Source organism: Mauremys mutica, chromosome 16 (assembly GCF_020497125.1).
Source record: "Mauremys mutica isolate MM-2020 ecotype Southern chromosome 16, ASM2049712v1, whole genome shotgun sequence".
NCBI lineage: Eukaryota > Metazoa > Chordata > Testudines > Geoemydidae > Mauremys > Mauremys mutica.
This window is the reverse complement of record NC_059087.1, coordinates 14,132,920-14,150,331: the sequence shown is the minus strand read 5'-3', so window position 1 is coordinate 14,150,331 and position 17,412 is coordinate 14,132,920. Positions and strand designations below refer to the sequence as shown.

General features: G+C 45.8%; 1 protein-coding gene across 9 annotated transcripts in view; it reads left to right on the top strand.

Annotated features, from left to right (window-relative positions):
* Nucleotides 1–17,412, top strand: part of GALNT9 (polypeptide N-acetylgalactosaminyltransferase 9) — a 684,555-nt gene that overhangs the window by 644,375 nt on the left and 22,768 nt on the right. For all 9 annotated transcript variants that reach the window (XM_044990515.1, XM_044990516.1, XM_044990518.1 and 6 more), the window contains one exon: nt 14,048–14,233. In XM_044990515.1, coding sequence (XP_044846450.1) covers nt 14,048–14,233 — 186 coding nt within the window. The remainder of the gene's footprint in view (nt 1–14,047; nt 14,234–17,412) is intronic.

The following is a 17,412-nucleotide window of genomic DNA, read 5'->3' as shown; positions in this document are numbered from 1 at the left end:
GAGGATGTGATGTGATTGCTCTCTCTAAATACATCAGAGGGATAAACACCAGGGAGGGAGAAGAGCCATTTAAGCTAAAGGACAATGTTAGCACAAGGACAAATGGGTGTAAATTCTAAGATGGAGTTTGACAAGTCTATGAACAGGATAATCTGGTGGGGTTGCCTGTGATAGCTGGGGACCAGACTCGATGACCCAAAAGGTCCTTTCCAGTCCTGTGGTCCTAGAAAGTAACTGACAAACCAAGAAATATAATCCTACTGTAAACATCAATGTTAATGCCTGTTAAAAATATGTTTCTAGTATGACCAATAGCTGGGCTACATCCTTAAAGAACTGGGGAACAGTGTAAATCAGAATTGTTCTGCATTTGGAAGGCAATAGGAGACGGTGCTGGCGTGTTTTCACTTTCCTTGGGAGAATTCCCGTTGTGTTAGTCTTTCACATCCCATGTCATTCGAGAGTCAGAGTTGAGTCATATGGTTCTTCTGCATGTTTCCACCCTGAAGATTTCTTCTTCATTTGCAAACAGTGAAACTTTGCCTTGTCCTGATTAGGAATATTCCTGTGGCTTTTGTTTCAGTTGCATATGGTTTGCTGTGTGCTTGGGTTTTTATTTTAGACAACATTTTAAAGGGAGTTGGACAAGGCCCAAATGGATCTGATGGGAATGTAATAGTTACTTGTGGGTACATCTACACTGCAGTCATAGGGTGTGATTGCAGCTTGTGTAGACCAGACCCAAGTTAGTTTTAACCTGGCTAGCTCGGTTACCAGAGCAATGAATCCATGGCATCCCAGGGTTCAGCGCGGGCTGGCAGCCTGAAATAATACCTCTGGTTCCAGGTGGAGTTCTATAGCCCATGCGCCTCTGGTACCGAGTCAGCTAGATTAAAGCCAGCTCAAGCATGTCCACGTGAGCTGTAACTGCACCCCATGATTGCATGGCTACTATGTCCCTACCTTCCTAGCCTTCAGGTGTTACCAGCTTCTTCCAGGCAGAGCTCATTATGACTTTCATACCATGGACCCCCCAATTAGTCATTCTGAGAGGACCTCCTGGTCTCCCTGAGCCCCAAAGACTAACAATAGTCCCACTCTATTCTTGTTCCATCTCTGCTTTAAAGGAAGTGTCAGGTCCCATGATGCTCCACAGGAATTGGTGCAAGGGTTTGGAGGCAACTGTTGTTTCTGGGGACTAGAGGAACAGTTGCAAGTGACCTGCTTCCGTGGAGGACCAGAGAGGGAGAGAGAATGGGAACAGGTGCTCACACATGACTGTAAGAGGGGCCATATAAGATAGATTGATGCCACTAGCACCTCTAACAGTAGTTGGTGACCTCCTTGGATGGGTTGCAGGGGCTGCAGCCCAGGGGATGTCCACTGCTGACAAACACCAAGAAAGTATAGACTAGAGTGCTGGCTCCTATTTTCCAGGTCATCTTAATCATTACGAAGAAGAGATTCCACCACCTTTAGAGCCTGAATAAGGTTAGTGGAAACATTACATTCTTCCAGAGCAATACTAACTTGATTTTCAGCATCCTCCACTTGTTTGCAAGGCTGGGCCAATTTATTGTCTGCTGTGTTGTGCTGCAGATGGTTAAATAGGTTCCTTCTGGTGCCTAGCGAGTGATGTTTCCATTGCCTTCCTGAATTTCTTTTGAAATGGCTTTGATAAATTGAATTCAAAACATCACAGGTAGAAAACATTAGATCTCTGAGAGGCTTTACTTTGAAAATGTAAGTAAAACTCAGATCACTGGCTTTTAAGAATTCCCATGCTGGGATATCATAAAACGTGTGATATCTGAGCACTACTAAAAACTCCACTATCTGATCTGTTGGTTTCATGTGCCATGTAGAAAACTGAAAGTCTGGCATTCAGTGAAAGGCTCCCTACATTATTGTCTGTGGTATGCATTGTTTAGGTGGAGTTCAGAACCATCTGAATTAAATATCAACAAGTCCAATTCTAGCAGATTATGGCTTAAACGCCTAGTTTTCAGAGGCGCTGATCATCCACCTTAGTGAAGTGCTGACTCAGATGGAAATAGCTATAAAAGTACAAAGTATTATTGTCATCATCAGTAGGGTTAGACTGAGATGAAGGAACCTGCTGCGGGGTGTGCAGTGCAAAGCTGGCTTCCTCCAGTCCCTTACCTACTGCATGAAAGAAATAGTAACTGGGACAATCATTATCCCTTTTAAAAAGCAATCCCCTCCAGTGCGCTGGATCCCCTGGCACAGGAGAAGCTGGAAATAGCTGCTAGCAGTGAGCCTGGAAGGGCTCTTAATTGTACTATCTCAAGCAGGCACACCTCGGGGCGGGATGTAGACTTGTAACAGTTGAAATGAATGGGAAACGGCAAGTCTCAGATGATCTTATATTTGGTCTGTTTTAGTTTGTCTGAGTCTCCCTGGGAGATAAAGAAACCTTCTTTCACTAGGAATTAAGGGGGTGGGGGGAGGGAGGAAAAAACATTCACAAGGTGTGTGGGCAGGAAGGCAATGCATGTAAGTAGCCTGGGGCTGATGGGCTGAAATCACAAGGAGGTGGATCCATGGGCCTGTGAAACTGGTGTGCAGTCCACCGGTGAAACATCTAGGTCAGCATTCTGAAAGGGACAGAATAGAACGGCTGTTTCTGTCCAGGCACTGCTAGCATCACTGCTTGCTGACGTGACTGCTTGGGATTTTCTATACTAATATCTTTATGATGGCGCTTTATATAATAAGCACAGTACAATGCAGCCATGGAGTGTAAGGAAAATTATGGCTAACGACATCAGGATTTACAAAAAGTACCAAGGAATCTTTAATATCTACAAAGATTAGGTGGAAAATCAAATCCATTCCTCAGGGCTCTCATGAAATTCCCATGCTCACTGGGAGAGGAATTCAGCAAACAGGAAGAAGGTTGAAAAGTTAAATCAGTATTTGTTAAACTAGTCTTAAAGCAGGCTGGAAATTACTATGCACAAAAGGCCTGACCTTGTTTCATGCCGAAGTCTCTTTGGCATCCGCAATATGACGCCGAGGTTAATTAGTCCCAGTACAGTGTACTGATATTTGACCCTAGTGTAAATCTGGCATAAATCATCTCAGTAAACGCAACTGAATGTGGGGCCCACATGCTGAGGTTCCCATAGGACAGTGTCCCAAATGCCTATAGAGTGCTTTCTTTAGTACAATGACCGCTGCTAGCAGCGGAATCAGCAGTACCAGCGTGTAATTAAATCCTCTGTTTTTAAAGGAATCTCCCGCTTGGTTCTAGGTGTGAAGTGCTTGGAGAAACCTTAAACTTTCAGCCTGATGGGTTGGGTGAAACAAAAACAGTTGGAGCTTTGTTTTAATAAATTTGTGCCTCGGCTTCCAATAAATGTCTGTGCTTCTGTAGAAGCAACGTAAATCCTCAGTGAAGGGTGATTACTTGGAAGCAAATCCATCACAAAGTTGAACACCTGCTCTAATGCCAAGCGTTCTGGATACTTCTTCCTCTGCAGTTGCCATGGGTGAAAGGTTTTATTAATGGAGGGGTTTTCTTTTTATTTTAATTTCTTCCTGAACAGTGACACATCTGAGCTGCAGAACTTCAAAGCAGGATACAGATTTCTATTTTTTATTATTTTAGTCTTTCTTTCTAGACTGGGTTTTCGTACTGCCAACTATATCCCTGGCTGTGCAGGTACAACTCGTATGAAAGTGTCAGCATCCTGGCAAGGACAGCCAGAACCAAGGGTGAAACATGAGGCCAAGAATAGAGGAGAAGTTCATAGTCAAGTTCCAGGCTGGGGACAATACCAGGGCACAGAGTCTGAGTCAGGTTTCAGGATCTGGGTCAGGAGGCAAGGTCCGAATTAAACCACTGTCAAAACCGAGTTCAAGAGCAGAAATCAGGAATGGTCGTAGCAGGAGACTTGCACTGTTGCCTGGACATGTCCTCAAATGCCCCTTGGGTTATATAGAGTAGGGAGCCAATGAGGCTACTGCCTGTCAGATCCCTTGAAGTGGGACTTTCTGTGTCCACAGTGGGACAGGGGTAGTGGAACATGAGCTGGTTACAGCAGTGTGGAGGTGTTTCCTGCCTGGCAGCTTTGCAAATCTGGGGTTGAGACCTGCTGGGCCTTGCAGAAAGTCAGTAAAAGTTGCAAACACACATCCAAGGGCAGACTGGCTCTTCTACTATAACCACGCCTGCCAAACTGATGACTCCTGTATAGCCGTGTTGGCAGTACAAAACCATATCCTGAGAGCACTTGTTGGAGCGTGGGTGTAGGAATAATCTCCAACCTCAGTTGCTTTTGAAATGCAAGTGAACTCCTTCCCTCAGTGCTTTTAAACACACACATAAGGGTGGTCATAAAGCATTTGGATTCCACTCTAGTTTTCTGAGGTAAAACAAATCATTCCACATACTACTCAATGCACAAATATTTTCAGAAAGTGGGTCTCCAAGGGCTAAATGGCTGACAATAACATAGGACAAATTTCAATTTAAAGAGAATTAGGCCCCTATAGAGCAATCCTGTAATTTTGTAAACGTTTCTTCAAAACTGAGACCACCTTGGTTGCAAATTATTTAGTTGCGTTCTAAATCCTGGGATGTTTTTGAACATTAACACTCACCCAGCAGGGCATGGCAGTACTGGAAATAGCTCTGAGCTGCAGTGTTTGAGAGTATCTAGACATTATCCTCTTTTTAGGCACTATAGGAATACAGGAATACTGGATTGGACATGTATCTAGCTCAGCATCCTGTCTTCAGCACTGGCCAATAGCAGATTTGGTCACATTTTTTTTTTCAAACTATTTTTTTTTTTTACAAAAAAATGGCTTTTGAACCAAAATGGACAGTTTTTTTGGCTTGGACAACATTTTCCAGTGTTTCCATGAGAAACAGAAAACAAAAATATTTTGGTTTCGGTCAAAAGTTTTGGCTTTCAAAAACTGAAATTTTTGTCTAAAACCAATTTTTTAAATCAAAAAGGGTTTTTGAAAACCAAACATTTTGTAGTTTCATTTTTTTTTATTGACACATTTTAAGAATTTTCTCTGGAAATTTTGAAAAATAAAAGAAATGTGTTTGAGATGTCATGAAAATAATAATAATAATTAATTAATAATAATAATTGACCTTTTTTGGCCAACTCTAGCTACTACCAGCTGCTTCAGAGGAAGGTGCAAGAAGCCCTGCAACAAGCAATTATAGAAAAACCTGTCCTAAGAGCAAGTTCCTTCCTAACCTTCAAGAGTTAAAGTTTGCCTTATGCCATGAAGCATGAGGGTTTATATCCCTTCCAAGTTGCCCATTGTGTACTTTATTTTGATTACATAGCACTTCATTGATACATAGAAACAAATTAAGGATCAAGGAAATCACAACATTGCTTGAGTTTTGCTTAGTAAATGGAAACAAAGTCTGAATTCTGAAATCTCTTTGGTGTCTGCCATATGATGTCTGGGTTAATTAACTGCAGTGAGTGTACAGTAAATATTTTCCTATACCCCAGCCTATCTCAGATGTACAGGTATAGTTTGTCATTAGCACCATTAAGTTTTTCAGCATAAAGCACAAACAGTTTCACTCAGACAGTAATTTGGCACTGATGTGAGTACTTGTTCTTCTTACTACTTAATATGTCTAAGTTGCAAATAGAAAATTTGATCAGTTTCGTTTATGGCTGCCTAAAGATCAATATTCAAACTGCAAATCAACTGCACTTAGGAAATAAATTGACCGCCTCTTGGAATTACTTGATCAAGTCTTAAAACATCACACCAGGTGATACTCACGAGGCCCAAATGCAGCCTGTGTCCTCCTAGACTTATTTATTATGGGGGGAGAGGGGAAGGGTGACTGATGATGGAGACATGCTGCCGGGCAGATGAGGCAAGAGTCCCAGAACTAGTCTGGTGGGCCCTTGCCTCTGGCAGATCTCTGGAGACAGGCAGACTTGAGAAGGCTGAGCCTCTTGTCTCTCCTCCTGTGGAATAACAACACTCTCACTCTCATCTCCACAGAACAACCTGGAAAGTCTGAGGTTCCCCTGCTGGTAGATATGACAATGATGAGCCCGTACAAGAACTTCTATAGAACAGAATAAAAGACACAGCTGTTTCTCACGTATGGGGCAATCCGAGGCATTGTTACAAGAACAAATGGTTGGCTAAATGCCTGAGTTTGTTCCCATCTCTCTTGTACCTTCCCTGTCCTGCTTGTTCCAGTGCTACAGCTGGGCAGCTCTCAATGTGTGAACCATGGTGGCTCATTTCAGAATACTTTCCTGTTGTTTTTGTCTGTCTGTTTTGTGTTTTTTTTAACAGCAAAGAGCATTGTGCCACATCTGGGCCATGTTAAATCACATTAGGGGAAAAAAGAGCCAGGTTGGGTCTTGTGGTCAGTAGTCTTGAAGAAGATACTCCCTTTGGCATTTCCCATTAAATGAGCAAAGAGCATACCTAGGCTCCTGGTGCTAGAAACATCACTTGGTATTGTGGGTTCTCTTCACCTATGAAAACCAGGTCCTACGTGTGTTTAAAATGGGCACCCAAAAATGGAAATATCCAGAATTAGTGACCAGTCTGGAAAGTGTGGACCTTAAACTCTCTGCATCTCTGGTTCCCCATCTGTGAAATGAGGATATTGATGCTTACTCACCTGAATAAGGCACTTTGAGAGCTCTGTGTGAGAACTGCTGTGTAAGTGCCAAGTCTTATAAGATGTGGGCATGAATATGGGATATTCCTCGTACTCTAAGGCCTTGTCTACACTACAGGACTATTTCGAATCTACTTAATTCGAATTTGTGGATTCGACCTTATGAAGTCGAATTTGTGTATCCATACTAAATACACTAATTCGAATTTCTGAGTCCACATTCACGGGGCCGGCGTCTACTTTCGAAGCGGTGCACTGTGGGAAGCTATCCCACAGTTCCCGCAGTCCCCGCTGCCCATTGGAATGCTGGGTAGAGCCCCCAATGCCTGCTGGGGGAAAAAATGTGTCGAGGGTGGTTTTGGGTAACTGTCGTCATTGAACCGTCAATCACGCCCTCACTCCCTCCCTCCCTGAAAGCGCCTGCGGGCAATCTGTTCGTGCACTTTTCTGGTCAGTGACAGCGTGGACGCCACAGCACTGCAAGCATGGAGCCCGCTGCGATCCTCGCCGTTTTCTCCTCCTCGCACTTTATCGTCCACCTCTTCCACATTCAGCTGCTGAGAAATTGGGCTACTTTTCAATGGTTCTGCAAGCACTGGGGGACCATAGGGGCCTTTTTACCAACATGAACGTCGTATGGCCGGGCAAGGTTCCTGATGCGTGTGTTCTCAGGAACTGTGGGCTGCTCAGACGCCTGCTGGAAGGTAGTTTCTTCCCGTACCACGAAATAACTGTTGTGGATGTGCATTTGCCTATAGTGATCCACGGTGACCCAGCCTGCCCGCTAATGCACTTGCTCATGAAGCCCTATACAGGCGCCTGGGACAGCGACAAGGAACTCTTTAAATACCAGCGAGCAGCGAGCAGCGTGACCTGTGACTGTTCAGTTTCTTTACAGAGAAGCTGAACCTGCCCGTTTCTTTACCCAGTTACTGTTGACTCTCCTCTTCGGTTAAATACCCCGTTCTCCCCGTTTCCCCGTTTCCTCCACTTCCAAGACACGTGTAAAAATAAAATACATGTCACACTGTTACTGAGGAGAGGTTTCTTTATTCATGACTTTTCGTTAAAGGGTCGAAACTGGAACGCAGAAAAACGGTGGGTAGGGTGTGCGCTGATGTAAAGACCGCCTCTAAACTCAAGGAATGACAGGCTCCTGCTCCTACAGCGGTCCGCATTGCCGGACTGCTTGTTTCAACGGAGCCTGCCATCCCTCCTTTTTGGGATTCTGTGTGCGGGGGGCTATGTGGCCTTGTGGCGGAGGAGGACGGATACAGATTCCTCTGCTGCGTGACTCAGCGGTCCAGGACAAGGACCGCTGTATAAGATCTGTAACCGCCCTCCCCCGCTAAAAAGTCACATCCCCACCGCCCACACAGAACCTGGAAACCACCTCCCATACCGACCACGGTGCCTGCTGACTGCACTGTGTGTGTTACCCGCTGCTGATCCGGCCCCCGTGTCTGTACCCTGGGAAAGGTGCCTGTCCTATGCAATTAGCAACGCACTTCCCCACGCACCCCATTCAAACACAGTCTTCAGTGAAAAAACATGACGGAAACAGTACTTAACAGCAAAGTATTTTTATTACTTAAGTACACAGTTATGGGATGGGACTGGGATTGGGACTTGTTTGAGTCCGGAAGGGAAGGACTTATGCAAACGTAGGGTATGAGAGCTTTTGGTTACTTGAGCACTCTGCTGGGGTGCAGTGACAGTATTCACGGCCCAGGGCGGGCATCCTCCTGGTTATTTAGGGTGAGGGGGGTATGTGACTTTGTGGCGGGGGAGGGCGGTTGCAGAGATACTGCCGGGGGCTCTGTCCTGCAGCGGTCCTGCAGAACATACACAAGTCGCCGGAGCGTGTCCGTTTGCTCCCTCACTAGTACAAGCATTGCTTGAGTCGCCTGCTTGTGTTCCTCACGCCACCTCTCCTCCCATTCGCTGTGTGAGCGCTGGTACAGAGAGACTTTCTCCCTCCACTGCCTCTGCTGGTCCACCTCGGCTAGGTAGCAGCCCACACATTCATCGAAAATCGTGTCCCTTGTCTTTTTCTTTCGCCGCCTAATCTTCGCCAGCCTCTGCGAGGTGGATGCTGTGGAAGGTCTGGAGACAGTGGAAGCTATGAGATGGGAAACAGTTAGTGCATTCCTTGCAATGATACTTTTTTGCGAACAATTAACTGAGTCTAGGCTGTCTCTGTGAATTTTTTGTTGAGACCCCTGTGCCAGCTGTTGCACAAATCATTTGCGCGGTGGATTCTGGGTAAATGTCGCCAGTCATTCCTTCCTCCGGGAAAGCAACGGCAGACAATCATTTCGAGCACGTTTTCCATGAAATGCCCTGGCACACGCCATAGCGTGGCAACAATGGACCCTATTTTGCCTTTTGTGTATGTCACCGTATGTGTACTGGATGCCGCTGACAGAGGCGGACCAGCAGCGCTACACAACAGCATGCTTTTGCTTTTGCATGACAGCAGCGATGGTTACCAGGCATACTGCACCGTCTACCATACCATGAACTGGTAAGAAGACGGTAATAAGATGGTCATGGTTACCTGTCCTTTTGCACTGCGCCATTTGGTGCTGTCATAAGTGCCCCTGGTTGATCAGCCAGGGGCGCAAAAGCAAAATTTGGGAATGACTCCCCGAGTCAATCCCTCCTTTTTGGGTATCTAAAAATAGAATCAGTCCTGCCTAGAATATGGGCAACTGTACTAGAGAACCACTGTATCATAGAACCAGAGACCACAGCTGCTCTCTGTCCAATCCTGCATAAATTTTTAGCTGAACGCTATTCACAGGGTGTGCTCCTGAAACAACCCCAGCTGTTCATTCCGTTCTTCCCAGCCTTCCTGGGTTCCAATACCATTGTCCCCCCACTTGTGTGATGAAGTAATATAGAATGCATGAATAAGACACAGGTAGTCGTTTGTGAGAAATGAGTGGAAGGAAGCCTCCAGCTGCAATGATAGTCCAGAGATGACATTAAGGGGTGTGGAGGAGGGAGCCACTCATCCCTCTGCTAGTTCAGGGGCAATTGAATCTTTTCTTTACAATGAAGGGTGGGGGCTGATGGAGCTCAGCCCCCTGTTGCAATGATGAGGACGGTTACCAGCCATACTGCACCATCTACCATGAAAAATTAGCACCAGGCGGCCTTGACCGACCTGTCCCAAGCAAGTTGGTATGGTTGTTATGGTTACCAGTCCTTTTGCACTGCCCCATGTGCCAATAGGCTGATGATGAGGATGGATTTCCATCTTATTGTACCATCAGCCATCCATAGCGTGGGGGGAGCAAGGATGTTGGTGTTGAGTGCTGCACCATCGCGTCTATCTGCAGCATTCAGTACAGATACGGTGACATGTAAAAGAGTCAACAGAGGATTGTTTTCCCTTTAACTTCTGGGGGTCGGGGGGGGTGCGTAAATTGCCGAGCTATGCCCCGACCCACCGCGGACACTGTGTTTGACCCTAGAAGCATTTGGAGATCAGCCAAGAATGCAAATGCTTTTCGGAGACAGCAGGAACTGTGGGATACCTTGCGTCCTCGTTCCCCCCTCCCTCCATGAGCGTCCATTTGATTCTTTGGCTTTCCGTTACGCTCGTCACGCAGCTGCGTGCTGAGTCTGTGCTATGCCGTCTGTCCGGAGATTTTTTAAAAATACTTTGGACCAGGCGTAACATTACAGTAATTCCCCTACTTAGATGCAGGAGTCTCCGAGCGAGATAACCGTGAGGACGGGCACTGAAGGAGATAGAGAGCGCATGCTGCGTGAAATCTAGCACGAACCACGGACCTATGCAGCCGTGCTCTGGGAGGCAGTGCTCCCTGAATACCGCATGAAAGCCTCGCGCGGAAAAGTGTGCTATCACGGAGCACCCAGTAAGGCAGCTCTCCCCAGGAACCTCCTGCTGATGCTTATCGATTAACGGCAGGAGAGCTTCGTGGAGTTCTCCCAGGAGGATTTCTGTTCTATCACCATATATACAGAGACCTCCTTTTCACACACTTCAGATTCCTGTTATATTAAGAATAAAAGTTAACATGGTTAAAGCACTTACCGACTGATCCTACCCCTGATTCAGGATCCGGGTTCCTGGCCGGGGAGGGTTGGTAGGGGATCTCCGTGACGGTGATGAAGAGATCCTGGCTGTCGGGGAAACCAGCGTTGTAAGCGCTATCACCTGCCTCGTCCTCCACAAACCCTTCCTCATCTTCCCCGTCCGTGAACATCGTCGAGGAACTGTCCGTCGACACTGTCCCATCATCAGAGTCCATGGTCACTGGTGGGGCAGTGGTGGCAGGCTCCGTAGCGTCCGTTTGCCGCTTTGATTTTTTGGTAGGCTTGTCTGGGGTCCTTGATTTTCATGCGGCACTGCGTTGCATGACGGCTGTATCCTCTGTCTGTATCATGGCTTTGGAGACCTTCTCATAGGTCTTTGCATTCCGTTTGTTGGAGCGCAGCTCCGAAAGCACAGACTACTCGCCCCCCACACCGATCAGATCGAAGAGTTCCCGGTCAGTCTATGCCGGGTCCCTCTTTCTATTCAGAGATTACATGAACTCCTCTGCTGGAGAGCTCTGCATTGCTGCCGGTGCTGCTGAGCTCGCCCCGATGTCCAACCACAAAATGAGATTCTAACTGTCCAGAAAGGAAAAGGAATTCAAATTTTCCCGGGTCGTTTCCTGTGTGGCTGGTCAGAGCATCGAAGCTCGGACTGCTGTCCAGAGCGTCAACAGAGTGGTGCACTGTGGGATAGCTCCCGGAGCTACTAAGTTCGATTTCCATCCACACCTAGCCTAATTCGAACTAGCCATGTCGAACTTAGCGTTACTCCACCTGCCGGGGTGGAGTACCAAATTCGAACTAAAGAGCCCTCTAGTTCGAATTAAATGGCTTCCTGGTGTGGACGGTTGAGCGGTTAGTTCGAATTAACGCTGCTAAATTCGAATTAAAGTCCTAGTGTAGACCAGGCCTAAGACATTTTAAGGGGTGTACCCCTCCATAGAGAATTGACCAGAGACTCTGAATGGCATTATCTCAGAACTACCTTGGCTGTTTCATACGCTGAAATGTTCCACTTTCTGGCATCGTTGATCACAACTCACAAAGGATTCTTGTGCCTCATCTTCAACAGATATCTCATTCTTGTTTAGAGGATGGCAGAAGAGAGGAGACAGGAAAGCAATGTAAAGCAAGCTGAGTGCTTGCAGATGGGTTAATCGTGCAAATTTGCACTGTCTTGTAAGCAACAGACAGCATGTTTGACAGGGCAAGCATTCTGTACCCTGAGGCAATATTTTTCTGGTGCTGTTTTCTTCAAAGCGAGGTGTCCGGGTCCCCTGTGGATTTCATCTGGGGAGAATTCATCACCAGGAAATAACTACTTGTGTTGAATTTATAGATGAGCTAAACAGTTTCTCTTAATGCCATGCTTCAGCATCTTTTAGTTTCTCCGTTTTGCCTAAGCATCACTGTTAGAGGGAAATAAATCTGCCATAATGTATTTATCCTTGGTATCAAAATATATAAATAAAAATTACAAGGTCATTAACCATAGCAAGAAAAAATGTACAATCTATTACATGGCTGAATCCCAAGCCGGGTAGGACAAATAACAATACACTGAAGAGTATTGCGCATTTCCCCTTTTTTGGTGGGGGCGGAAACTTTCCGTTCACAGTGGAAGTTCTAGGCGTATGTCAGTCCAAATTTATGAGCAGTGTGTTTTTCAGTGTGTTTCATTTATCAAATGCAAATTTCTGTGGCCAGTGATTTACTAGTCAACAACTAGGAGGGCAATAAATAAATATTAACTAACAAAGTATTTAAAAAAAAGAGTCAAGAAACAGGATTTTATCTGCCATTCTCCAAGTAATTTGTCTTCTTTCTAAATATGTATAGGATACAAATCCCTTGTCTTTTCATGGAGTCCAACTTGCATGGAAAATGAGCTGCTATTCTCAGCAATATGAAAGCTATGGACTCTTGCTTATATTTTAAGATCTCTTTTGTTTCCTTAGGGCTGGACTGAGCTGCATAGGCTGCAGCAGCACTGGGGTAATGCTGGCAGGGGCAGCGCCAGGCCCCAGCATGCCAAGCGCGTGCTTGGGGCAGCATGCCGCAGGGGGCGCTCTGCCGGTTGCCGGGAGGGCGGCAGGCGGCTCCGGTGGACCTCCCGCAGGCGTGCCTGCGGAGGGTCTGCTGGTCCCGCGGCTCCGGTGGCACGCCAGCGGGAGGTCCACCAGAGCCGCGGGACCAGCAGACCCTCCACGGGCACATCTGGGGGAGGTCCGCCGGAGCCGTGGGACCGCGGTGTGCCGCCTTGCTTGGGAGGCACCGTGGGAGGCCTCTGGGACTAGAGAGACACCTCTGACACAGCTCCCTCTCTGCTTCCCCCTGGCTTGGTCAGGGGACAGAGGGAATTTACCGCTGGTTTATACTAGCAGCAGATTATGACGCTATGTGTATTGCACTGTCCAGGGAGTTGGAGTCATTGCTCTGTCCATTCCCCAGTTCTCTTGCCCATGTGCTGGAGCACCTGCTCACTTACACAAGGAAACCTAAAGTCTATGCAGTCCAAGAAGTGGTGTGGGAGCAGGTCTCACCCTCACTCCCTTGTGCAGGCTTGTAGTCCAAGGGTATGTCTATACAGCAGCTGCGTGATGTAATTTCTGGCACAGGCAGACATACATGGGCTAGCTCTGCTCAAGCTAGAACCTAAAAGGCACCGTGTGGCCATGGTAGCCTTACATACCCAGGGAGTTGGGCAGGCTTGTTCTCGGGCAAATTTTAAAAAGGAAGAATATCCTGACTTTCAAAATCAAAGCATGTGATCTGTACAGTGGGACGTTAAATGAGCTGTGCCACTTGCTTTCTGTTTACATTTCTCATACACATAATTCCTTTCCTAACTGAGAGGCAATCTTCAAGCACCTCCAGGCGCCAGTGCTGAATGCCCCATCTGCTATGTTCCATGCCCACTGCACAGGCATCGCATGGCTTCTTTCAGAAATGGGCATAGCTGAGCTGTTAGCAATTAATTAGTTTATATGCAAATTTGGTGCAGGAAATAAGCCCACAAGCACATAGCCCATGAAATGGAATATGACAGCCACAGTTAGATCCTCAGCTAACTTCAGTGGACCGGTGTCAGTTTACACCACCTGGATCCAGTCCCTAACATCCAGGTGTTAGGGTTTCTCGTGCAATTGCTGCTTTGCCTAAGGGCTCAAAGAGCAGTGACTCTATCTCAAGTCATCAGAGGCTGATGTATCCCCCGCTGTACAATACCTTGCCATAGACAGTCATATCAGCCTGTTTTCCAGGAAAAAGTTCTTGTTCCATGGTTGATTTTATCCTCCAACTCTCTCCCAGGTCTGGCAGTGCGGAGGAAGCATGGAAGTGTTACCTTGCTCGAGAGTTGCCCACATCGAGCGCACAAAGAAACCTTACAACAATGACATCGATTACTATGCAAAGCGCAATGCCCTGCGGGCTGCTGAGGTCTGGATGGATGACTTCAAGTCACATGTTTACATGGCATGGAACATCCCAATGACGGTAAGTGGAGAACACGCTATAACCTGAGTAAATGAAGGCGGAGAACTGATGGATATCTGATCTAAGTTACCTCTGTCTGTGCTGGGTGATACTACTAAATCCATCACCTATTGATCGAGGGTGGGAGGAAGAGCGCTTTCATAGCAGCAAATATTCAAAAGAACTCAGCCATCTTAATTTGTTTCCCCAGAATAAGTTCAGTTGCACACTGACGAGCAGTGACCCACCTTTATGACCTAATCCTACCACAGTGAACAGGGCTTATTTGATTCCTGGGAGGAAGTCATTCATTTATGAGGTCATTCATCTTTAAGATACTCAGATATTACGCAGAGAAGCACCCTGAAATGTCTACAAATAAATGTCCTGGTGTGTGATACAAATAAACACGCTGAGCCTGATTCTCCACTCCGTTTACACCAGTTTATGCTGGGGTGATTCAGTGGAGCTCACCAGCGTAAAACGGGTGTAATGGATGGGAGAATCAGGCCCAAATGGTCTAGCTTTGTAGTTTGGTGTCTGGTCACGACAGTGTAGGCACGTTCTATCTCTTGCTATGTGTATATGTAGCACCTAGCTAGGGAGACCAGATAGCAAGTGTAGAAAATCAGGACAGGGATGGAGGGTAATAGGTGCCTATATAAGAAAAATCCCCCAAAATTGGGACTGTCCCTATAAAATCAGGACATCTGGTCACCCTACACCTAGCACAACAGGGTCCTAATCTTGGCATGGGAATGACGTAAAAATGTGCATCAATAAACATTTTCCCTTAAACCCACTGTGGCCAGGTTTGCATCCCTTAGAAAGGGCTCTTAGATTTCTGATGGGAAGAGAAAAAAGAAACTGCTAAATTTGTTTGCTTGATGGTTTCCACAAATGAATGCTGAGAGGGAAAAAAAAGACATTTAAATAAACATTTATGCCAAAATATGATTTTCTTAAATTTCTCAGGGATTACCTTTTGATGCAGCTTTCTGCACTGAAACCATAAAGCAGTGCTTTGAAAAAAACAGACACATCTATATTGGAAGACATAAAACCAGCAAGAAGCATGGTACATTAAAACTTACTTTCCATTAAAGAAAATGATTGATAAAATATAGATCGTAAAAATAACCCCATTAGTTCTTGAAAAAAATTAGGATGCTGCTGTTTCACAGCTCTATTGCACTGGGGCATTAAACTGAGAAATAAAACGTACTGTGCTCCCATTAGCTATAGGACTAGATCATATGGGTGTTAGAGGAGTAAAAACCTCCCCGCTCGATCAACAAGAACCATCTACCCTATTCATCTCCATATTAAGCATTGAGTGTGTTGTACTAACACCGCCAGCCAATAATCTATACACTATATGACCATAGCTTACGTAGAACAGACACAAAGGTACAGGGAGCTGCAAAGCATGTCTGCTTGTCATACTAAGCTTCGCTTTCAATTGAAATGACATAGTGAATGAGATGATGGGTCGCCTAATTGTAGAATAGTGAGTGCTCTTTGCCAATAAAATAGATAGTAGCATTGCTAACGCCTACCCTATCAGCCTACGGCATCCCATTGTAATTCACACCATCCTTTCTGTACTTGATTGCTGTTTCAAGCCACTGAGAGTCTATGAATGGCTTGCATTCTGGCTAGAGGATGGTTGATTGATACACAAAAGCAAAACAATGCTCCTATGAATCCGCAAACTTCTTTAACAAGTCAAGAAAACAGTGTGTCAGTGCACCAAAGATTTGGTTATACCCTTTCTTGTAATCCTTTCCCTACCAACTTTAGTGATCCAGGAATCCTATGTCTAGCAATTAACCTTCTTCACGCTGAATGATGTGCAACATCAACTACATATGAAAGATACTCTCCTTCAGTGTAGCCAGAAATAATACACAATTCGTCTTCACATTCCTTTGAATGGATGCCATGTACAGAACTTTGCATCAGCAAGCAGCAGTACACCCAGCAAACTCTTTATGAGACAAATAGACAAGGCTGTTCATTACTAAAGTTGTATTCTCTCCAGAAAACTGTCTAGTGGAGATTCTAATAAAGCTCAAGCTAAGATATGCTGCTGAATTGTAAGCCAGTATTCAATATTGTCTGTAAAGCACATAGGGATCTTTCTGAAGGAAATATATAACGTGCATACAATTAGAGCAATGCAAAACTCCTCAGCTTCAGTTCACTGAGGTTCATCCAAACATTGGGACAGATCCTTGGGTGGCGTAAGTCAGAGTAGCTCTGTTGAAGACCTGCTTGCTGTCAATGGAGCTATGCTGATTTACACTAACTGAAGATCTGGCTCTGTTTTTTGGATCACATGAGTTGATGCTTCAACCTGAATATTTGTTTAAAATGTTGTGTTCAAAGGTATGCAAAATCTCAAAGCAAAGTTCCATCACAGGTGCTGAGTTTCATCACGTGTTACGTCAAAACGCCACAAATCAACTCTGATTCATAGGAAACTGGAGAAAGGCCTACTCAAAAGTTTAGTGAAATGTTATGAACCTTTCACCAGGCCTGATCTGAGTTTTGAGGGGGCTTATTCCTAATCCCATCCCACTGATTTAACTCTGTAGAAATCAGTTACTGGATTTATACCAGTGTAAAACTGGTATAATTTAGGGCAGTGGTTCTCAACCTATTTAAGACTGTGGGCCTCATCCAATACTACCTGTATGGACCTGAGGATGTCACATGGGTCACAGCTTTGTGCTGATTGGGCCACAAGCAGCCTGCGGGCCGCAGGTTGAGAACCACTGATTTAGGTTATGTCTACATTGCAGTGTAAGCCCAGGATTTGAACTCAAGCTCAAGCCTAACACTCCTTTCTTCTATACACAAATTGCACTAACCTAGGGCTTGGAACCAGGGTCCCAGAACCCCAGGGAGGTGGAGGGTCCGAGCCTGAGTCAAACTGGGACCCAGGGTTCAAGCCCTGTTGCTTTACAGTGTGGCTGCAGCACCACTGGACTCACGCTCTGGGAGTCCACCACACTCAGGCCTGCATAATGCAATGTAGATGCTGGAGCCGCACGTTGGGACCCAGGGTTCTGCAATTCCTAACCTGTGGTTACAAACGAGTGTAGATACTCAAACCCTAGCTTAACAAACCCAGGGTCTGCTAACTCAGATTCTACTAACCCTGGGCTTACATTGCAGTGAAGACATACCCATAG